The following is a 25,590-nucleotide window of genomic DNA, read 5'->3' on the forward strand; positions in this document are numbered from 1 at the left end:
CACACGATTCCTGTCCTTCTGACGTAGAGTAAATCCCATCTAGTCCCGCTTTAATCCCTCAATGGAACCAGTCTTACTAGATTTACAGTACTGCAGGATTATAGTGCTCACTAATTGACTGGTGCTGGTGTTGACATGATGTCTGTCATCTGCATGTCAGTATCGATAGCACAGGGTCAGAAATAAGCCTTTAAAGTGACGTCTACCTGCCTCTTCATGTCCACACTGTAAGACCAGATAAATTGAGTTCACTTAAAAAAGTCTGAGGTAATCTGTTGCCTTAAAAAATGTAAGTAATGAGTAGTAAAAACTTGAGTGGCTTAAACTGAAATGCTTGATTTGAATGGAATTGCTATTTTAAGTCCAACACACTAAATGCCAAGTTAATTTAACATAAATTTATTGCAATGTCAGTTGTTATGTATAATCATTAGACTGAATATCATCAGTTCATTGGACTCAATTGCAAGTTGATTTAAATTAAAATCTTTTGCAATATAAACTGCTTTGTATAATTATTAAACTTATTATATTGTAGCGTGCATGGAAGTTAGGCAGGAAGATAGCTCAATGTAAGTTGCCAGAACAGGAAGTGCTTTTAATTTGACAAGAACAATTATAAATGAACAGTAAATCCGTAGTTCTTCCTCTGGCTCTGACTCATGGTGCAGCTGTACAAAAATACAAAAACAAACACAAAAAGGCCAATAAACACTGACATAAACACATTAAGTCCAAATGAACACGAACACCACAACCCCGCTGAACCCCTGCACAGAAAAACAACACATTTACAACAACATGAACAATACCCACAATGGAATGCACAGATAAAAAGGTGTGGTCAGGACTAAAACTGAGTGATTTAAATCCATTCAACTTAAACTTTTTCGTACTTTCGACTATGTCTACAAATTAGTAGAATATACTGAACATTTTATAGTAATGGGATAAAACTGAAATCATTTCAGTACATTGGAATTAAAGCATTTTAGTAAATACAAAGTCCAGGCTTACAGTGTATCTGTCCAAGTGAATAATCTAATCTAACAACTCAGAAGCTTTACTAGTAGATTCCATATTGGATCTAGTGCTTTTACAACACAAATCCACTCCAGGCCAATCCTAATCCTTCTGCACCACCAGCACGAAACTTGGGTAATAAGGACCTGATTACATTACAACAGCAATTAAGGGCATCCAGTGAATCAGCACCACAAGCTAAGGCGAAGTTCAACAAGTGAAACTGTAGAATGTACAATAGCTTCAAAAACCACCACATGCAATTAATTCTAACTGTACTCAATGCTGATTTTCAATGAATGGCGCAAGAAAGGCTGTAATGCTTTTACCCCAGGACAACATGATTAAATGACAGTGAACCATCCAGGCTCAAGCAGAACAAACCCCTCAGCTATGCAAGACTAAAAAGAGCAAAACTGAAGTCATATGAAAGCATTTAGTACAGAGAACAAACACTGGTCATGAATGAAATTCTATTTTCAAACCTAAAAGTCATCCCCAAAGGTAGATGGACTCATTCACACACTATTATGACACGCTGACTTAAAAGCTGAACCGTGCTGTACACACTACAGATGGAACCATATGGAAAATTCATATCACGGTTATTGTGACCAAAATTATCACAGTTATCATTATCGCGGTATTGTTGGAATGTGCTCACAATGTTCAAAAAGTACTGATACACACACTGAAACAATTTAATAAAGTTGTATTTAAAAATAAATAAATAAAATAATAGGCACAATGTACTTTCTGTTGCAGAAACATTCAAATACTAATTAGTGGTCTGAGCCTATTTTGTCCGTTTTTCAGTCCTTTTGATTTTGCCTTTATATACTATATAAACAAATGTTTACTATACCCATGATTGGGATCGGGGGTTTTTTTTTCAGCATAACTGCATTTACATCATCTGCCTATCATTTTTCCACTTTAACCTACTATATCAACACAAAAGGGTCGTGGGTCGTTTCATGTTGGTGGAACATTCTACCGAGCACTACCAGAACAGAGGCGTCCCTGCCTATCTTCAAGAAGCTCCTGAAGACCCAGCTCTTCTGAGAGCACCTCCTGTTCTAGCACTTTCAGACATTCCATTTTAAATATATTAATAAGGTTTTTCCCAGGATTATCACAGATTTTCCCAGGATCATCTCTGGACCTGCTGCTGTGGTCCTGCCTCTCTCCTCCTTCATCGTCATCACTCACTTATCCTCAGCTGCATCCATGTGTCTCCCCCTTACTTCCCCCCTCTCCATCTCTATCGCTCTCTCTTTTTCTCCTCCTTTACTCTCTCTCTTTCACCCCTACTGGTCCTGTCAGTCGTCCATCCTCGTCAGTCTGGCTCTGCTCCAGGTTTCTGCTGTTAAAGGGAAGTTTTTCCTTCCACTGTCACCAGTCACAAGTGTTTGCTCCTGGAGGATTCTGTTGGGTTTCTGTAAATTGGCTTAGAGTCTGGTTTGGACCAACTCTGTATATGAAGTGTCATGAGATAACCTCTGTTGTGATCTGGCGCTTTATACATAAAATTTGATTGATTGATTTGATTGGTTTTCCCCTGTAAGTCACTTTGGAAAACAACATCTACCAAATGCATAAATGTAAAAGGCCAGAAAACACACACAAAATATAAAATCTGATTTGAAAAATGTATATAATTTATTGCATAAATAACACACAGATGCTTAATGAACCTTTTCAAAGACTTTAAAAGTGAATATTGGTTCCAAATATTAGGTATAGAAAATTAAAATTGTAATAAATTAAAACTATACTCAAATATCTGACATAAAAGCAGATCTTTACATAGGGTCTTTTTCCCCTAAAAGTGCGATAATCAAACACAGTTATCATGATAATTAGAATTTAAATGGTAATACTAACCATCTGCAATTTTACCGCGGTTTATCGTTATGCCGGTAATCGTTACATCCCTACAGATAACTTAATAAATTTGTGTACTGTATAAGTTCCCATCCTTTGTAGATTATTTCATAGATTATTCAATAAAAATACAAAACTCTGTAACTCTCTGTAGGGGCCTTTACTTCTTTTTGGTGAATCTAACCAATGTTTTCTTACAAACTGCTTTCACTCATACACACTTCATTTGCTTTTTCAGTAGAAACCTGTCGACAGTGTTGAATCCAAAAGGGAAACCTTAACAGGACTTATTTTAGGTCCTTGGCCAGAGAACTCATGAATCTATTTCCCCATGTTTGAAAACGCTAAAAGCCCTAAATTTGACTCCCTTCTCAGTGAGAGAAGATGACAGACTGAGCAGAGGAACTGACCATGGTAATATGATGTTTCTGAGTTTGTGTCATGCCACAAACCATCAATTTCCACAGAGGGAAAACAAGAGATGCAGAAATGAATGAAATGAGAAGAGTGAGGCAGGACGAGCATTTTTCCACACAGGCTGAAATGATAAACTTAGCTGACTGGAGTGAACTGCTGAAAACATATAGAGTTACACAGAAACTTGTCGTATACATAGACATGAGCTGCATGCATGTCAACTACAAAGCAAGGTTCTAATAGTGTTGGATTTTTCATTCTAGATTAGTTTTATTTAGTTTTGACTTTTTTTCTCTAATTCAGTTAGTTTTTATTTGTTTTTAAAGCAGGTTTGCTACTTTTTATTAGTTTTCTTTTTTTTCTAAATGCTTAGTTTTAGTTTAATTTTACTATTATTTTTAGTTTTGTCATCTCTTTTATCTTCTTCACTGTCGTATTCAAATCAATCCCAGACAGGACTCCAAACTTTAGTCTCCATGTTTGCAGGTAGAGTGGGGACCAGAAGACGACTGGAAACCACAAGTGAACACAAGTGACGGACCAAAAAGTGTCGTATGGTGCCGCTAGCTAAAATACCTAGAGCGAAAAAAATCGATTTCGTATCAATCCAACATTGACAAAGACGAAAACAAAGGGAATTTTATCCATAATTTTTGTACGTTTTATTTAGTTTTCTCTTCTTCTCTGTCATATTCAAATCAATCCCAGACAGGACTCTGCTGCTTTAGTCTCCATGTTTCCAGGTAGAGTGGGGACCAGAAGACGACTGGAAACCACAAGTGAACACAAGTGACGGAGCAAAAAGTGTCGTATGGAGACAGCACAGAAAACTGCTACAGCAAAATAAATCAATTTTGTATCAATCCGACACTGACAAAGATGAAAACGAAGGGAATTTTATCCATAATTTTTATATGTATTAGTTAGTTTTGTAAACACACAATACAGTTTCAGTTAGTTCTCATTTTTTTCTTTTAATTATAGTTTTTATTTATTTCAGTTAACGAAAATGTTTTTACAATTCTAGTTTTGGTCATTTCGTTAGTTTTCATTAACGATAATAACCTTGGTGGGTGTGTGGGTCTGGTCTGTGAAAAATATATGTACATGTGTATATTATTTACAGTGAGTTTTCACGTTGTAATATGTACAGAAAGTACAATTTGAAGTATTTATACAGTGAGTGGGTATGTACAGGATACAGTCTGTAAAAATATATGTTTATGTATATATATATAAATCATTGTAGTTCAAATAAAAAAAAGGTGAGATGTTGATCCCACCTTTTTCCACCATTGACTGATTTCCACGGCCAAGACAAAGGAGTAACAGAGGTGAGACAGGCTGGACTTTTACACAGAGGACCTGTGTTCTGAAATCCAAGGGGCGGTGATGTATGGAGACACCGGCAAGGATTCTGTGGCAGCCAACTCGGGTCCCGGTCCCGCGGCTTCGTGCCACGGGTGAAAATGGCATGTAGCCGTGGCATCCCTGGCACGAAGCCACGGCACCCGGGGCGACTGCTGCAGACTCCATGCCAGTGCCTCCATATGCGCCCGCTGTCTCTCAGATATGGGGGGTCACCATCATCAAAACATCACACCTTGGTTGCGGAATGAGTAGGGGTGTAAGAAAATATCGGTTCTACAATATATCACAATATTTCATTTCACAATACTGTGTCAAAAAAAAGTACTGTATCGATATTTTTAGGTATTTATTCAAATGCAGATATTGTGGAGGTTGATTTTTGTTTATATTTTATTAATTATTATTATAAGATTCTTTTATTCAATAATGTTCATTCCTTTGTTGGGATTGATCTAAAATCCTGTTCTGATGTTAGTTGTGAACAAATAGAATCTGAACATTTGAACAGGATCTGAAACTGTAATGTCTGTAAAACAGAATTTCAGTTTGAACACAGGAACATTTTGTGATATAGCATTAGATCCTGTTCTGATCAAATAAAAATGTGTTTAGAATTTGTGCAGATTTCTGGTGTAATTCAATTCTTCAAGGAAATAATCATTTAAAAAAATAAACCAAAAAAACTGCCTTTTTAACAGTGTTATTATATGTCGTGATATATCGTATCGTGATCCTAGTATTGTGATTTGTATCGTATCGCCAAATTTTTGCCAATGCACAGCCCTAGGAATGAGAGGTGTTCCTTTTACATAGCGTTCCGGAATCATGAATCCACCTTTATCACGGCTCTGTTATGACCTCCAGAGGCGTTACAGAGCCGCAATAAAGGTGGGACCAAATGATCCCACCATTTCTAGGGCTGTGTATCGGCAAGAATGTGGCGATACGATACAAATCACAATACTAGGATCACGATATGATATATCACAATATATCATGATACTGTTAAAAAGGCAATTTTTTTGTTTGTTTGTTTGTTTTTTTTATTGATTTTTTCCTTAAAGAATTGAATTACACCAGAAATCTGCACAAATACTAAACACATTTTTATTTGATCTGAACAGGATCTAATGCTATATCACAAAATGTTCCTGTGTTCAAACTGAAATTCTGTTTTACAGACATTCCAGTTTCAGATCCTGTTCAAATGTTCATATTCTATTAGTTCTGAACTAACATCAGAACATTATTTTAGTTCAATCCTAACAAAGGAATGAAGATTACTTATAAAACATTGTTAAATAATAATAAATAAAATATAAACAAACAAACAAAAAACAAAAATGAACCTCCACAAAATCTACATTTGAATAAATACCTAAAAATATCGATACAGTACTTTTTAATATCGATACAGTATTGTGAAATGAAATATCGTGATATATTGCAGAACAGATATTTTCTTACAGCCCTAATTGGGAATGGATCCAGAATCGCTAAATTCTTATTAATTCCCATTCATAAGTAGGCCATAATTTAACCTGCAAATGTAAAGTAATTGGTATTTTGGGATGTCTACTCCTCTGATGATGAAGTCATTTGTTTGTTTAAGAGCTGACAAAGACGGTCAAGTTGTCATTTACCACCTCAGAATATGAATAAATGACACTCTGTTATTATCGACAAAATGACATTGTATAAACAGTTCAGTTCATTCTGATGAGGGCGGTTATTACAAGTAAAATGCAACTTTTGTCTTAATATTCATAATTTCTCAAATCTACGCTATCCTTCCAAGAATCTTTTGACGTTTTCCTGTTTCCTTTGTAAGAATGACACTCATTAGAGATCTGGGGCCAAATTTAGGAATAGTTTTCTTCTCAGTCTTAGTCTCCCACTGACCATACTAAGTGGAATAGTTGAATGGGTCCAGAGGAAATACTGTTGTAAAGTTTGTTCCCACTGAGGTATGCGCAACATCGAAAAGACAAAGACAAATAGGGTTCTAAAGAAATGTCGTTGTGGTGTTGTTATCTGATTGCATTCTTTGTATACTTCTCATATCCTTTTATGACCCTGTGGCTAAAACCTTGAGCTGCTTCAAGTATTAGAGATGCCCTAGATAATAACAAGAGTCATGGAAAAGCTTTTAACATCTGAAGGAGAAGGTAATAGCAGCAAGTAAAATACGTTTACCTTGAGGGGACGCTTTTGTACATTTTTCCCCAATTAGTGTTTTAGATGATGTGCAGAAAAACGTAACAAAATTGCATTTTGACCTCGGCTTGTACGACACAGTTTAGTAGACCACACTGCTTTGTTATTATCTACATGTGAAAATGAATGGCAGTCTGAAACTGAACCTGTACTTAGTATCTAGTGTGTTCTAGCTAAAATTGCACGAGCAAAATAAAATCGCTTTCATATCAATCCGACATTTACAGACAAAAAACAAAGGGAATTTTATCCATAATTTTTATCCATTTTAGTTTTGTAAACACACAATACAGTTTCAGTTAGTTATCGTTTTTTTTCCTTTTAATTATAGTTTTTATTTAATGTTTTTTCAATTCTAGTTTTGGTCATTTCGTTAGTTTTCGTTAACGATAATAACCTTGGTGACTTGCACTCACACTCCTACTCTGTGCTGCATGTTCTCAGTAACTTTAGATTCTAAATGTGTGTGAAAAAATACCCACATTGTCCAAATAACTCCAAATATGTTTTTCACTCCAGAGGTTTGGTTAGAATTCCGAACCTCTTCTTTTGTGTTTGTTTGGGGTTTCTCTTTCTCCCTCCAGCGCTCTCTGCTCCGTCTCCTCTCTTCTCCTGTTTAAAGCCGAGCTGTGCTCTTAGCAACACGCCTTACATGGACTGAAGACAGAAACTGACCAAACAATCTCATCAGTCACTCCGCACAGTCCACATTCATTTACAGCTGCATCACCACTCCTGCTGAACAAACGACCACGGTTATATAATGACTGCTGGATCTGGGAAACAAAGTGAGACAAGGGGCCTGATGGGAAACTACACACACTTCACCACTGCTTCAACTCCTCCAGCACTGAGGGCCTGAACCAAATATGTTTGATTTTAACACTAAACAAGCTCTCTATACTTGAAATAAATACTGAAAGCAAAAATACTGTCCTTTGAGGTGTTTCCAATCAGATGTGAAATATCACCATGGATGTGACTAATATGACATTAGTTATAATTTACATTTAGTTTAGGTTTAGCCTGCTGCTCTCACTAGCTAACTTTCCACTTTTTTTGTGTTTTGATTTTTTGATTTAGTGATGTATACTGAACATGCAATGAAATTTAACATATATGCAAACTAGCAAAACATACATAATAATACAAATATCAAGAATCATAACAATCTTCGACAGAAGAACAGCACAATAATTTTATTTACATTTACCCGAAAAGGGGTGGGAAGAAGTGCAACTGATTTAATCCCACCCCCTCTCCCTCAAATATTATTAATTATATGTCCCTCTTCCTTTTACATTATTCTTTTATATTTATATATCTATTCACACACGCACGCACACACACACACACTCATTCATCCATATACACACACGTTTATACATCTACACAACATACACACATATAATCTTTTACCAATGCATTTCTTAGCTGTGCTGGCAAATAAATAAACAAATCATAACTAACTCAAAGAAGGGAATATATACAGGAATATATACACCTTTTTTGTTTTATAAAAAATATTCAAACTGGTTTTTGACTCGAAGCTTCAGACGTTTAGCCACATATTTTCTTTCCAGCTGAGAGGAAGAAGACAAATTTGCTGGAGCATTTTACTTAATTATGATTAGGGCTGCGTATCCTCAAGAATCTGGCGATACGATACAAATCACAATACTAGGATCACAATACGATGTATCATATTGTACGATACTGTTAAAAAGGCAATTTTTTGGTTTGCTTTTTTTTTTTTTTTTAATGATTTTTTCCTTGAAGAATTGAATTACACTAGAAAGCTGCACAAATACTAAACACATTTTTATTTGATCCCAACAGGATCTAATGTTCTATCACAAAATGTTCCTGTGTTCAAACTGAAATCCTGTTTTACAGACATTCCAGTTTCAGATCCTGTTCAAATGTTCAGATTCTATTAGTTCACAACTAACATCGGAACAGTATTTTAGTTCAGTTCCAACAAAGGAACAAACATTATTTAATAAAAGAGTGTTAAATAACAATAAATAAAATATAAACAAAAATCAACCTCCACAATATCTGCATTTGAATAAATACCTAAAACTATCGATACAGTACTTTTTAATATCGATACAGTATTCTGAAGTGGAACACTGCGATATATTGCAGAACCGATTTTTTCTTACACCCCTAAATATGGTGACATTAAACTGGAAGTTACCACAGAGCTCTGTCTCTGATTGACCATTTTTAAAATAAGTGGAAATATTAGTGTTTCTTAATGTGATGACTTAAGTTCGTAACATTTTGGAGGCTAATGACAGTCATCTCAAAATAAGTACTTCCATTAATACACTTAGATGTAGTACACAAGAAAGTGAACATAGCGTACTTCAAGTAATAGAGTACACTACACGCTTCAAATATTGTGCACTGTGAAAACTGCTTTAAGTTTGTGTCATACTTACAGTGCACCGACAATGGGAACTTTAACACTGAAAAAAGTAGGCGTTATTACACAATTTGAGAGACGGTGCTGGATTTTGGAGGCAATGCAACATTAGAGTTTCTATTGTACCAAATACACAGCTGCAGCACGTCAGTGTTACAGTTTAAGAGAATGGTGTATTTGAATCCATTTTCCCTTTTTTGTCACAATTGGGACAACAGAAGGTAAAAATCACCATGTGTATGCCTTTTTCTCCCCTACATGAACCAGTCCTTAAGTTCCCTCGACAAAAAGCCTGAGGGGTTTTTCTATTTGATTTTAGGTTATTGCAGAAAATAACCTCTGTGGAACAAATCTTCCCTGACTTTGAGATGAGGGAACTGGGAAACAAAAAAATGCTAAATCACTTCCAGGTTTTAAGACTTTTTTTTCTGCATCACTCTGTGTATGTACAGTTTGTTCAACACACATCATGTTGTGTTAAACCATGATATGTGATGAATGGACAAGCACAGTTTGGCAGTGGGGTGAAGGAAACGCTCAGCTGAAACATGCCTGAGCTCTTCTGTATTTTAGAATTTGAGTTGAATATGTTCTGGTGAGCTTGTGGTAACTAAATGCTAAGACATGTTCTTCTTGGTTAATCCCAAACATATGATGTATTCCCAATCAAGGTTATTATCGTTAATGAAAACTAATGAAATAACGAAAACTAGAATTGAAAAAACATTTTCGTTAACTGAAATAAATAAAAACTATAATTAAAAGAAAAACAATAACTAACTGAAACTGTATTGTGTTTACAAAACTAACTAAAATATATAAAAATTATGGATAAAATTCCCTTTGTTTTCGTCTTTGTCAGTGTCGGATTGACATGAAACCGATTTATTTCGCTCTAGCAATTTTCTGTGCTGTCTCCATACGACACTTCACAGTCCGTCACTTGTGTTCACTTGTGGTTTCCAGTCGTCTTCTGGTCCCCACTCTACCTGGAAACATGGAGACTAAAGCAGCAGAGTCCTGTCTGGGATTTATTTGAATACGACGACAGAGAAGAAGAGAAAAGATATAAAGAAACTAAAACTAAAACTAAGCACTTAGAAAAAAATGAAAACTAATAAAAACAAGTGTTCGGAGAACGCAAACCTCCGCCAAGCACCCTGAACGGTGTGCATGTGTGGATCGACTATTTCTGTTTAAATTCAACAGTTTCCAGGTTGTTCCATACAGCAGAAAAAGTTGAAGCTTGGTCCCAGTCATGTGTCTGTCCAATTAGATTCAATTCCAATCAATATTTGTTGAGTTCTAATGAAAAATGTGTGGGAAATGGGATTTTCAATTAGAGCCCAGGCCAATTATAGCATTTCATCAATTAATCAACATCGGCCAATATGTAGCTGATATATTAACTTTTTTTGCTGCGCGGAGATTCCGTTGCTCGCTGCTCGTGTGTGTGTGTGTGTGTGTGTGTGTGTGTGTGTGTGTGTGTGTGTGTGCTGCCTGGAGAATAACTTTAACGTTAGTTTCACTTTCACTCCTGTTCGGACAATCACAATCACTCCCTCACACACAATCACATAATCACGGAGCTACACCCCCACCCCCCACCCCCCCTCGCGCAAGGATGAACTGCTTATCCCCCACCCCCCCGCTCCGACCCCCCACCCCGGCAAAAATCATGGACCCCTACCACATGCTCTGACAAGGATGGACCGCTAACCCCCCCCCCCTTATGAAGTATTCACCCCCCCCCCACACCCCCATGTCCGTGCACTTCCTGTCTACCTCACAGTTTCGCTCTGCCAGCAGGCCTGGGTGTTAATAGTGTAGGGGAGACTGGGGACACTTGTAACACAGGTCAGTTGTAACTCTTGCTGTTGCTCCAATCAGGAACAACTTAGGACTCACCTGATTCACTCTGCACATGCTCAGTTTAGTCCTTAGTCCACATGGGCAGTTGTAGTGTCGTGAGGCAGACACATCCACATGTGTGAGTGAAAACAGAACTGTGTGCTCAGTCAGATTTTTTGCTCAAATTATTTTTGTGATTGCATAGTTTGCATTTGAAAGTTGTGTCAATTATATTTGTGAGATAAACAAAGATTTATGCAACTGTTGATCCACCTGTCCACAATTATCTAATATAAGATTATTATACCCTGTGTAGATCAGTGTTCTAATTTCATATATCGGCCAATATATCGGTTATCAGCCAATATACTGGATATCAGCTTTTTCTAGCTCCCAATATCGGTATCAGTATCTGCCCCAAAAATCCCATATTGGTCGTCTCTATTTTCAGTGTTAAATGTAAATGTCCACAGAGTCCACATTCCACAGTGGATGTGGACAGTTTAGTTCCAGATACAAGATATTGTTCTAAGCTACAGGTGGATCCAATTGGAGGCTAATCAGAGTCATTTTGAATTTTTTATGAATTTTGGAAAACTGCTCAATGATGACAGATAGGAAAATTGTAGATTTTGTGACCTTGCTGTGACCTTGAACTTTGGCCTACTTGGCCCAAAATGTAATGGGTTGGTTCCAGGGCCTAGGCCTATCTGTGGGGAAGATTTGAGAAAGATGGGTGGAAGAGTTTTCCTGTGAAGTTGCTAACAAACAAACAAACAAACACACAAAGCAAAGTGATCATAATACCTCCTGGCGGAGGTAATAACTATCAAAGCTGCTCTAAAAACTAATTAAAACTCACTGAATTAGAGAAAAAAAAGTCCAAACTAAATCAAACTAAACTATAATTACAAATTCCAAACTGTTAGAACCTTGTTCCCAGTACATCCTCAGGACTTTAAGACAGTCTCCGTCTACAGTTTGGGCGATCTCTAATCGGGCATTTCCAAGTTTCAACAGTACTTGATTTCAGTTGGAGTCAGTTTTAGTAACATAATGGTGGTTCTAAACTTCAGACTGTGTGCAGCTCTCTTGCAGCTCATCCCTTCTACTAATTCACTTTCTCTGTTGTGACACACACACAAACACAATGTTTGTCTAAGTCAACTTCTGCCAAGCGGGCCATAAAAGCTTGCATTGATGTCATGTCATGAGACTGAAAGGACGAGCAGAATGGAGGGGGTAAAAGTGCACACATACACGACGCCACAACTACACAGCAAGAGCACAAAAAAAGATACTTTACTGTAGTTAAAGAGCTAAAGGCACTCATTATCCTTCCCCTCTGTGGTCCAGTTGCACTGCCAAACCCAGGTCCTATATATAGAACATCCAGAGCTTACAATCATTGAGGACTTCTATCAACAAGAACAGAAAGACACAGTTACACTTAAATGAGGAAAACATCCTCAGCTATTAAGTACTGAGCCATCAGTTGGAGGCAACCATGTGATTTAATCTTATACCACAGGAATTTACAGGAAATCAAGCTAAAATTAAAACATGGGTTATATGAATGAATGAATGAATGAATGAATGTTGTTTATTATTGTGTCTTGCATACAGACATGCCCAGCCCTTCCATGGGCTTCAAGAGACACCACAAATACAAACCAAAGATCAAAAACCAGACAATAGGCACAGTATACAAACAAAACAAAATACGGACCTATTTAAACAAACATATCTGCTGCTTTTTCCAGGCTTTACAAACAAATAATGCTAATTTAAATACGTTTGAACTAAACAACCATTTCATCGTGTCATCATCAGTTGCTCCAGAACAGATCAGGATTTTCAGATAAACATGTCATCAAACACAGAGGCTCTCAGTTCATCATATAGACGACAATACAGAAGAACATGGGATTCATTTTCCACTTCCCCCAAATCACACAGTCCACCAAGTCTGTCCTCTTCTGGGGTTTGGGTCAATCTCCCAGTTTCTAAAGCCGAGGGAAGGATTCCTGTACGCAACTGAGCAATTAGGGACCTTTGGTTCCTGGTCCAGTTTGCGCTGACATAAAACTCTGTTTTCTATGTGTTTTTTAGTTGAATGTATGTCCGCAGCTTCGGTTTAGTCAGGATCCCATTCACCCACTTTTTGTTAAAAGCAGACATTAGCAGGAGCTTACAAACAAACACCCACTAAGACTGTGTCTAAATTATATTGGGGTGTACAAAAATGTAATGGTGTGAATTCATTTTACATTAAATTGAAATGGGAATCAGAATTGAATATTCCTCTGTCTGAAAGTGAGTGACATTCTATGTGTAAAACACAGCTAACATCCACCAGCTCTAAAGGTCGGCAAGAATTTGGCTGGAAAAACCTCATTTGTTTTTTTATTACACCAAATATTAAAAGCAAACAATTAGGACAACAGCAGCAATGCTGGAGAGGATGTGGTCCCATGAATGCCAACCACTGGCATATCTGCTGGACATGTGTACAAATGCAAATGTTTTGGAACCATGTTGTTCAGACAATGGAGAACATTTGAAATTATAAAATTCCAATGGACCCCCAGACTATCTACCTTGGTCTAATACCTGATGATGTAACTTAAAGAGAAGACACTTACTTATTTAGAATTTTAATTCTTGCTGCAAAAAGGTAGTCACAAGGAACTGGTTCAAAAGTGACCCTCTACGAGTACAACAATGGCTGGACATTACAGAGGAAATATATACCTGGAAAAATTAACATTTCATCTGAGGATTAAGATGGGAACTTTTAAGCAAAGACAGGAGAAATGGACCTGATTCAAGGACAGTAATTCTGGATATCAGATCAAGTACGGAAAAGCAGTCGAATGCATAAGGAACAGCATCCCCCCTTATTGTATTGTGTGTTGTTTTTTGTTTTTGTTTTTTTTCCTTTTTTTTTGTTTGTTTGTTTGTTTTTGTTTGTTTTGTTTTGTTACTGCACTGTAAAAGTGATTTAAAACATTAAAATAAAAAGTTAAAAAAAAAAACCAAAAACAGACATTAGGTTAGCTCTGATCTTGTTAATGCTAGATGAAAGGTTGTTGTGAAATATATATTGAAGTTGTGCTTCTGCAAAGACAGCTCTGACCTCTGCTGTCCGAGGGGACCTTGTCCTACCCTAGCCAAATACTTTTGTGGTTATTCGATTATCTGGCATATTAATAATTCGATTCCATAATCGAACCATTTCACATTTTCTTTGAATTGCACCAGGAACCCAACCCATGTCACCCTGCACTGCCAAAACTGGGACAAACTTATGAACCTCAAGAAAGCAGCGGATGGCTCTGTATTCAACAGCGTCTATAGCTGAACATTGTTTGCCCCCCCCCCCCCCCCCCCATACACCTGCAGCATAGTTTAGGACAGGACACACACACACGTCATACAACTGTGAGTATGTTCCAAAACCAAGATCTTATAATTCCCCTGAAAGAAACAACACGGAAACCAATTCCATTTATGGGATTTTCTGACTAATCATTCACTCCCTGTGTGAAACCTCTTCAGTCAATCAGTTGTGAGTCATCCAGCTGACTGGTGGAGACATCAACTGTCCCAACAGACAGAGACAAACAACAGTTCAGTTCGATTGCTGCAACAAAAGAGTGTCAGCGTCAGCTCTGGGACAGCATCCAAAATAAACAGAGTGCACAAAATCTAGAATTTTTTGTCTGTTAGCTCTTGAACAGAGTTTTACTGTGTTTAATTTGTTTCATCTTTTACTCATCATTAGACTAAATATTAATTCATGAAATAAACTGGAGAAAATTGTTGTATTACAACCACGTACAGCACAGTGACAGCGTATTGTGCTGTTATTGTAAACAAGAAGTCCACGACCACACCAAGGTTATTATCGTTAACGAAAACTAACAAAATGATGAAAACTAGAACTGAAAAAACATTTTCGTTAACTGAAAAAATAAAAAACTATAATTAAAAGAAAAAAAACAATAACTAACTGAAACTGTATTGTGTGTTTACAAAACTAACTAAAACGGATAAAAATTACAGCTAAAATTCCCTTCATTTTCGTCTTTGTCAATGTCATATGGATACGAAATCGATTTATTTCGCTCTAGCAATGTTAGCTAGTGGCACCATACGACACTTTTTGGTCCGTCACTTGTGTTCACTTGTGGTTTCCAGTCGTCTTCTGGTCCCCACTCTACCTGGAAACATGGAGACTAAAGTTGGGAGAAAGCAGCAGAGTCCTGTCTGGGATTTATTTGAATACGACGACAGAGAAGAAGAGAAAAGAGACGACTAAACTACAACTAAACTAAAACTACCCATTTAGAAAAAAAAATAAAGCTAATAAAAACTAGCAAACATGCTCTAAAAACTAAATAAAATTAACTGAATTAGAGAAAAAAAAGACAAAACTAAATAAAACTAAACTAGAATGAAAAATCCAAAACCATTCGAACCTTGGACCACACATCCTTAAACATGTTGTTCATAGTTTTACATGAGGGCAGTTTGATGAAGCAGTGCACTCTGTTTCTAATCTCCATCTGCGACAACTGGATGTCTGCTTCTTTTTCACTGCTTCATAGTAATGTTTTTTTTTTTTTAGTGGAATTACAAAACTTACTTTCTCTTGAAGCATCCATACATCCCAGCCATGTTGTAATGTTTAAAAATGTCTTCAACAAAAACAAAAAATTCTCCTTGGCAAAATGTGATGCTTTTCTCCAAACCCCTCAAATCCACCACCTCGGGGTCGGACCCAGCACCTCTGCACCCAACTCCCAAAAAACAAACTTCTGTCTTTGTCACAGAGAAGACTCCACTCCACTTGTGAGGATCACTCTCTCTGTACTAAATCAAACCATCTTATGAGGTTCCTCCCCTTTTTGAGCTTCACGAAGGTCAAATTTCTCACAGGGCTCCCGTCTCCATAATTTGGCAGTGAAGGCAGCACAGCAAGCCAGTCCTACCCACTCCAGTATTCATGCACATCAGCAGCCAAAGTGGAATACAGTAAGATCAGAATGTCCCGCAAGGAGAAACAATACGAAGAAAGTTGAATGCAGTTCCGATCTGATCCTCAGAGCTGTACGAAACGGCAGTCGGCAACAGAGAAAACAGTTGACTAAATGACTGAATGACTGGCTTCTGCATGCCTTTCTGCTCTACCCCCCAACACTATGACTAGAGCAGGAGAACAGGAGGGAGGAAAGAGGATAAAGAGGGAGGAGTGAAAACAAGAAACTACCCCCATCACCTTCTCCTCCACTTGTCTTGTTTCCTTTCCCTCTTTACTGTTCAGTTCAGTCTAAAAACATTCCTTCTATGCAGGGGTTCATGAATACTTTCACTACAGTCAAATGGGATTCAATCGAAAACCACCCAATAATTCCCACCACTATCTTTCAGAAAGGCAGTTTAAACGACCAGCATATCAGCCATTCTGACATTAATGAGTTTAAAAACTATAACAATTATACTGTAACTGACACTTAAGTGAAGTTATGTAACCATTTCTGGAAACCCCTCTACTAACAAGTGTTCAGAGAACGCAAACCTCCACCAAGCACCCCGAACCGTGTGCATGTGTGGATGAACTATTTCTGTTTAAATTCAACAGTTTCCAGGTTGTTCCATACAGCAGAAAAAGTTAAAGCTTGGTCCCAGTCATGTGTCTGTCCAATTATATTCAATTCACATCAATATTAGTTGAGTTCTAATTTTAAATGTGTGCTAAATGGGATTTTCAATGTTCAATGTTAAATGTCCACAGAGTCCACATTCCACAGTGGATGTGGACAATTTAGCTCCAGATACAAGATATTGTTCTAAGCTACAGGTGGATCCAACTGGAGGAGAATCAGAGTCATTTTGAATTTTTTATGAATTTTGGAAAATGTCTCCATGATGACAGATGGAAAACTGTAGATGTTGTGACCTTGCTGTGACCTTGAACTTTGGCCTACTGGGACCAAAATGTAATGGGTTGGTCCCAGGGCCTAGGCCTATCTGTGGGGAAGATCTGGGAAAGATGGGTGGAAGAGTTTTCCTGTAAAGTTGCTAACAAACAAACAAACAAACAAACAAACACACAAAGCAAAGTGATTACAATACCTCCTGGCGGAGGTAAAAATTTGGTTCATTTTTCTGGAGTATGATTACTCTAAACGTACACAGTAAAAGTAGTTCATAGTGTTTGTGCTAATAGCATATGAAGTACTATTACCAAAAATACCAAATTCATGAGGTACTTATTGGAAAAAATAATTTTATTTATCATTGAATTTTGTCTTAAAGCCTATTTCAGACGAAAAAACACACTTTTGTGTCTTGGAAGGGAATCAGTTGTAGGATTACTCCAAAAGTACACAGTACTCATACTCATACAGTCACTCTATAAAAAGTATCGCTATTTATGGAAATGATTCTCTTCCAAACTCAACACTTCCTCCACAGTTCCCAGTTGTTCTGCTCCATATTCTCCGTCTGGGTTCACATCTGCAAGCTCCCAGAAAACGGACAGAATTACCTGAGTAATAAACAAAGGATGGACAGAACCCTCCGTCCGTCTGGGTCTTTAACGTAGAGCAGAAATGAGCCCTTACTCTGGTTGAAGGCACATTCGCTCCATGCAGCTCATCTACCGTAACTGTCGAATGAGTAGTGCACAAGAAAAACACTAGTGGCTGGTTTGACCACAGTAAAGGGAGGAGCCACTACAAGGAGGAGGAGGAGACGCAGTAAAGGGAGGAGCCACTACAAGGAGGAGGAGGAGATGCAGTAAAGGGAGGAGCCACTACAAGGAGGAGGAGGAGACGCAGTAAAGGGAGGAGCCACTACAAGGAGGAGGAGGAGACACAGTAAAGGGAGGAGCCACTACAAGGAGGAGGAGGAGACGCAGTAAAGGGAGGAGCCACTACAAGGAGGAGGAGGAGACGCAGTAAAGGGAGGAGGCACTACAAGGAGGAGGAGGAGACGCAGTAAAGGGAGGAGCCACAGGTTGGCCACCCCTGCTATAGGGGTACAGGGTGGTGCAGTCTGTGCCCCCGCAGAAGTGAAAGTGAAAGTGGTCAAAGGTGCCGACAGGAGAATTAACCTATATATGCATCTTTTAATGGGGGGGGGGGGCATCATAGTACACAGAAAACAGGTACTCCCCAGAATGAGAGTTGAACCAGGAACCTTCTTGCTGCGAGGCGGTCATGCTAACCACTATGCCACCGTGTCGCCCACCGCTTAAAAAAGTGATCAACAAGCAGCGCAGACTGAGGAGGTCCCAGTGAACACCTGTGCTACAAACAGTTCATCTTGTTTGACTTCACGCAGAAGTCCCTCATGACACTGCCCACACAAAAATCACAGCCTCATGTTCATCACCCAGCGGGTAAAGGCATCTCTGTCCCTGTTTGTCAGCGGGGGGGGGGGGGGGCGTGGTGGTGCAACAGGTTGCCTCAACTAATCACTCTAAGTGGGGTTCGAACACCTCCAGTCATTCCACTGGTGTGTCTGAGGCTGTGAGGGGACAGAAGGCGGGGTTCAGAGACTTCCTGCTGCGATCTCCTGTAAGACATGCAGACTAAGCGGATAAGAGGACGGTACATGTAAGTGATCAAAACTAAAGATTAACAACACAAAAGCTTTTACGCTGACGTTTAAGACCGACTTTCCTGGAAAAATATTGTCACCAGAAATGAGCCATGAAAGGAATGATCATCAGCTTAATCATCAGCTCATTCACAGTGTGGGAATGAATTTCTCAATCCCAACATGCCCAGACTGAATGTTGTTTGTGTGATTCTTTCTTCTTCTTCTTTTTTTTTTTTTTTTAATTTGAATGATGTCGAAATGTTTCAAAGGTGTCTTTAGTCACTGGAGTGTGAGTGTGTGTACAGAGTGTGTATGAGCTCCACTGCAACAACATAAGACACAAACACACAGTTACTAAGATCAGTTCTGGCAAGTGGACTGAGAAACTGCTACACACATACACACACACACACACACACACACACACACACACACACACACAGTGTTTATTATCGATACATCTTCTACGTGATGTTGCCAATTAATCATCAGGAAAGGCCCTCTCATGCTGAAGTAGTGTTGAAAAAAAGGTTTTCCCCCATTCTAAGACTATGTCCAGATGACAACCCTCATGGTACACTATAAAAAAAAAAATCTGTAATTTAACAGAATTTTCACTGTTTATTTTACAGATTTTTCCTGTATTTTTAAGATACAGGAAAATATCAATGAAATGACGAAAACAGACTGTGATTTTACATGTCAAATGGAAAATAACATTAAAAAAGAAAAAACTGTAACTGTGAATAACCATAAAATTTACATTTTTTAAAAGAAATGTTTTCTTTTTTCACAGAAAAATACAGTTAAAATACATTTGCAAATGTATCGTAATTTCACAAATATTTCTTTTCTATTGATGAGATTAAACTGTTAATTTCAAGTTTAATACTGTAAAAAAAAATAATAATAATAATAAAACCAGATAAAATTACTGATAATTAAGCGTTAAAGAAGTATTTGTTCTGTCAGTTGAACCAGACTTGCTTGTTAATTGACAAATATCTTGTGTAATTACAGGAGGTTTCACAACAAAAATGTTGAATAAATGTATTTTTGTGAATGTATAACATGTATAAGCACTGATAAACTGTCCAAATACAGTTTTTATCAGTGGATTGGACAACTGAGTCTCACTGAAAATTATTTATATATATATTTATAGGGAATTTGGTTGTTTTAATTCATGTAAATATTCTTTATTATTATTCTTTATTTATTTTATTTATTTATTAAATATTAAAAAGTAAAAAAAAAAAATATGCAAAATCTCATGTAAAGTTAGGGCAAAAAACTGTATTTTAATTATGGAAATTTACTGTATTTTTATGAGATGGTTATTTTCTGTTATTTTACAGTATTTTTTTTTTGGCACCCCTGCTGCTGGAATATTACTGTTTTTTTTTTTTTTTTTACAGTGTAGATTTCTTTTGCATCCATGCACTGGAGCCTTACCAATATGGGATTTTTGGGGCCGATGCCAATAGTTATTTTGGGGGCTAAAAAAAGCCGATATCCAATATATTGGCTGATATCTGATATTGGCCGATAACCAATATATTGGCCGATATATGAAATAAGAACATTGATCTTTACAGGATATAATAATATTATATTAGATATAGGGACGTAACGATTACCGGTATAATGATAAACCACAGTAGAATTGCAGACGGTTAGTATTACCGTTTAAATTCTAATTATCATGATAACTGTGTTTGATTAACGCACTTTTCTGGAGAAAACACCTATGTAAAGATCTGCTTTTATGTCAAATATTTGAGTATAGTTTGAATTTATTACAATTTTAATTGTATATCCCTAATATTTGGAACCAATTGGAACTGTTAAAGTCTTTGTAAACGTTCGTTAAGCATCTGTGTGTTATTTATGCAATAAATTATATACATTTTTCAAATTGGATTTTATATATTTTTTGTGTTTTCTGGCCTTTTATGTTTTTATAGTAGGTTAAAGTGAAAAAATAATAGGCAGATGATATAGATGAAGTTGTACTGAAAAAAAAAGATTCCAAACATGGGTATAGTAAACATTTGTTTCTATAGTATATAAAGGCAAAATCAAAAGGACTGAAAAACAGGCAAAATAGGCTCAGACCACTAAGGGTTAATATTTGAATGTTTCTGACACAGAAAGTGTTTGTGTACTTCCTGTTTGGTTCTGGGCATGAACTATGGTTTACAGGTAGTTGTCATTTCAGCAGCTGTCTGCAGAGGCTGAGAAGCTGAGACAATAACAGAACAGTGAAACTGTCACTTTAAAAATAAACAAAACAAACAGATGCAGAAGAGCAGGGCTGAATGCGTCTCTGTCCTCATCACCATTCGTCCTTTTTTCTATTATGGATCAGTATTTGTGCCATTTTTCAAAGCAGATAGTGCAGCTGTAGGTATGTGTGTCTTTTTCTGGGTGAACACAAACACACAGACATGCTGTCGCTTTTCCTGTTGAGAGGGATCGTCAACCGTGTTTTGAGTTTTGTAAAGGAACGTAAATGCACCCGTGGAAGGAGATTTATGACCTCCGTTTGAGTATATGAAACACCTGGGCCTTCGCTTGTTCTACCTCCCACTACTCAACAGGGGGAGTTTTCTTCAAAACACAGCTATCCAGTTTCTCTGTGTATGAAATTCTCAACATGAACGTGTCAAAACAGCTCCAAAAGCATGGCGCAACCTCCATGACGTGTATAAATGAACATGAGAGTGTATGTGTATATATGTATATATGCATGTATCAATCACAGAGATTTGTGTTTATAGAGGCAAAAGGAATGTGGGTTAGTTTCCCTTAGAAGGAAAAAAAAAGTGGATGTTGGTATTTCCTGAAACAGTCTGAGCCTGGATCCACTGAAAACTACAGACAGAGAAAAAAGTCCGTACAGACAGTACAGCAGGAGGGTCCAGAGAGGATCGTAAGGAAAATCAACAGAAATGATAAGGATGATAATATTTACTTAATCTGATGGAGGTGGGTTACAGCCGACAAATGAGGGTACGAGTCTCCCACCATGTGATGCAGACATTTAACCCATTCAAGCAGCCAGCGTCGGCAAATACACAAACAGACCTGGACACTTTCATGTATAAAACTATTACTGAGTTTTATCTCAACATTAGGGCTGTGTATCAGCGAGAATCTGGCGATACGATATAAATCACAATACTAGGATCACGATATGATATATCGTGATATACCACGATATATCATGATACTGTTAAAAAGGCAATTTTTGGTTTATTTCTTTTTTTTAAGATCATTTCCTTAAAGAATTGAACTACACCAGAAATCTGCACAAATACTAAACACATTTTTATTTGATCACAACAGGATCCAGTGCTATGTCACAACATGTTTCTACTTCTCCTCGTTTCCAAAGGAACTACCATCTGCCTCTCAGACAGTAAAAAGTGCTTTTACGATGCTTCAAATAACCATTATTTAATAAAACAGTGTGAAATAATAATAAAGATATAAACAAGAAGGAAAACCAAAAAACCGAAATGAACCTCCACAATATCTGCATTTGAATAAAAACCTAAAAATATCAGTACAGTACTTTTTAATATCGATACAGTACCGTGAAATGAAATATCACAATATACTGCAGAACCGATATTTTCTAACAGCCTTACTCAACATTATGGTTTTATTCTCATAAATATAAGTTTTTCCTCAAAATTGCATTTTTTTCTCTTAAGAGAAATTTTAAAAAATGTTGTTTTTCTCCAAAGAGAAAAAAAATTGACATATCAGTCAGATGTGTCCACTATCCTTGAATCATCATCTCTTGATTAGGGGTGTAAGAAAACATCAGTTCTGCAATATATCGTGATATTCCATTTTACAATACTGTATCGATATTTTTAGGTATTTATTCAAATGCAGATACTGTGGAGGTTCATTTTTGTTTTTTGTTTTTCTTTTATTGCTTCTATTTTATTTATTATTATTCAACACTCTTTTATTAAATAATGTTAGTTCCTTTGTTGCGATTGAACTAAAATAATGTTCTGATGTCCGTTCTGAACTAAAAGAATCTGAACATTTGAACAGGATCTGAAACTGGAATGTCTGTAAAACAGAATTTCAGTTTGAACACAGGAACATTTTGTGATAGAACATTAGATCCTGTTGGGATCAAATAAAAATGTGTTTAGTATTTGCGCAGATTTCTGGTGTAATTCAGTTCTTCCAGGAAAAAATCATTTAAAAAAAAAGAAACAAACAAAAATTTGCCTTTTTAACAGTATCATGATATATTGTGATATATCGTATCGTGATCCTAGTATTGTGATTTGATTTGTATTGTAGCGCCAGATTCTTGCTAATCCACAACCCTACTCTTGATTCAACTCGCTCAATTACAAGCAGTTTTGAACTTTTTTTTTTGGGGGGGGGGGGGGGGGGGGGGTCACAGTGACTTTAACCTTTGACATCAAAATCAAATCAACTCATTCCTCCAAGTGATGTTTCAGAGAAGTTATTTTTTTAAATCCTTTAAGGTATCTCAGAGAAAATCATGATCAATAGAATGATACATATGAGAATGTAGTGATGTTGACCTTTGACCTTTGACCACCTGAACAGTCTCAGTTTATCCCAGCATCTAAGTAAAAACTTTAACCATATCTTTTTCAACATTTTGTTAAACTATTCCTAAAATATCACATTTTCAATGATGTGTAGGAATCAGATTAACTTTCACTCCCCAGAGAAAATTCCTGACACTGTGATTTATGAAGGGGAGTTTTTCCTCAAAATATTCTTAGGCTTTTTTTTACTGAAAACTAGAGAACTTTGGCCCCATAATGTGATGTCTTTATTCATGTAATATTATGACTTTGTGTCAATACATACATTTTTCTACAGAATACCATTTTATTCTTGTAATATAATAACTTGTACATTGTGTGACTTTCTCATAATATCATGACTTTACTTTTTAATTCGTCAGATTTTTAGATGTATTCATGGTCCATGTGTGGAAGTCAGTCCATCCTCATTACATTTAATTCAAGAGACATTTGACACAATGTAGTAAAAATTTGGCTCAAATATGTGGTCAAAGGTTAAAGGCAGGTGTCCTCGTGTCTGTCCATTCTTATTTAGGGGTGTAAGAAAACAACGGTCCTGCAATATATCGCAATATTTCATTTGACAATACTGTATTGATATTAAAAATACTGTATTGATATTTATAGGTATTCAAATGCAGATATGGTGGAGGTTGATTTTTGTTTATATTTTATTTATTATTATTGAACACTCTTTTATTAAATAATGTTTGTTCCTTTGTTGGGATTGAACTCAAATAATGTTCTGATGTTAGTTCTGAACTAATAGAATCTGAACATTTGAACAGGATCTGAAACTGTAACGTCTGTAAAACAGAATTTCAGTTTGAACACAGGAACATGTTGTGATAGAACATTAGATCCTGTTGGGATCAAATAAAAATGTGTTTAGTATTTGTGCAGATTTTGGTGTAATTCAATTCTTCAAGGAAATAATCATTAAAAAAAGAAACAACCAAAAAAATTGCCTTTTTAACAGTATCGTGATATATCGTATCGTGATCCTAGTATTGTGATGTGTATCGTATCACCAGATTCTTGCCGATACACAGCCCTACTCTTATTAGTAGTAATGGGGGAAAGAAAATACAGTATTTGAGAGAACTACATGAATAAGTGGAGACGTGTATGAAATTCAGATGGTTGGTAAAGTGCAGAACAGTATACTGAAGACTTGAACTGAGTGTTTCATTTTGGTGGACTTTCTGTTAACCAGTGCTGAAGAATTTCTTACATCTGCATGGACTTGTGGTCTTTTCTTCCCTCTCCTCCTTTTTATTTATTCTTTCCATCCTCTTCTTCCTCGTCTCTGTCGCTTCTTCTCCCTCACTTACTCTCGCTCGCCCCTGCAGTCCACCTCCTTCTCCCTCTCCTTCTCATTTCTGTGGTTTCTTCATCTCCTCTTCTCTCCATTACAACATGCTCAGGCTGATCCAGATCTGGGTCTGCCTTTCAGTCCAGAAGAAGAGGGGAGTCGCTGTGCCGCTCACCGAATTCCACCTCACATCTGGAAGCCATCTTCTCTCTCTCTCTCTCTCTCTCTTTCTCTCTCTCTCTCTCTCTCTCGCCCCCGTTTCTCTGCCGTCTCTCTTTGTTGTAATGTAAATAGGTCTGCAGCAAGGTTCTAATAGTTTTGGATTTTTCATTCTAGTTTAGTTTAATTTAGTTTGAACTTTTTTTCTCTAATTCAGTTTGTTGTAATTCGTTTTTAGAGCAGGTTTGATAGTTTTTATTAGTTTTCATTTTCTTCTAAATGCTTAGTTTTACTTTAGTTTTAGTATTAATTTTAGTTTAGTCGTCTCTTTTCTCTTCTTCTCTGTCGTCGTATTCAAATAAATCCCAGACAGGACTCTGCTGCTTTCTCCCAACTTTAGTCTCCATGTTTCCAGGTAGAGTGGGGACCAGAAGACGACTGGAAACCACAAGTGACGGACTGTGAAGTGTCATATGATGACGCTAGCTAAAACTGCTAGAGCAAAATAAATTGATTTCGTATCAGTCCGACACTGACGAAGACGAAAACGAAGGGAATTTTATCCATAATTTTTATATGTTTTAGTTAGTTTTGTAAACACACAATACAGTTTCAGTTAGTTACGTTTTTTTTTTCTTTTAATTATAGTCTCTTTATTTCAGTTTTCATAAAACGATAATAACCTTGGTTACAGCCGACAAATG

The 25,590-nt window shown here is 36.9% G+C and overlaps 1 protein-coding gene across 5 annotated transcripts in view; it reads right to left on the bottom strand.

The window, feature by feature from the left end:
- Nucleotides 1–25,590, bottom strand: part of LOC115427076 (cancer-related regulator of actin dynamics) — an 89,217-nt gene that overhangs the window by 59,549 nt on the left and 4,078 nt on the right. For 3 of the 5 annotated variants that reach the window (XM_030145464.1, XM_030145463.1, XM_030145460.1), the window contains exon 1: nucleotides 15,852–16,395. The exons of the other annotated variants lie outside the window; for them this stretch is intronic. In XM_030145464.1, the coding sequence (XP_030001324.1) occupies nucleotides 15,852–15,883 (32 nt within the window). In that variant the 5' untranslated portion in view covers nucleotides 15,884–16,395. Of the gene's footprint in view, nucleotides 1–15,851; nucleotides 16,396–25,590 lie in introns of those variants that run through there. 5 annotated transcript variants of the gene reach the window in all.

This window comes from Sphaeramia orbicularis, chromosome 10, assembly GCF_902148855.1.
Source record: "Sphaeramia orbicularis chromosome 10, fSphaOr1.1, whole genome shotgun sequence".
In the NCBI taxonomy this organism is placed as follows: domain Eukaryota; kingdom Metazoa; phylum Chordata; class Actinopteri; order Kurtiformes; family Apogonidae; genus Sphaeramia; species Sphaeramia orbicularis.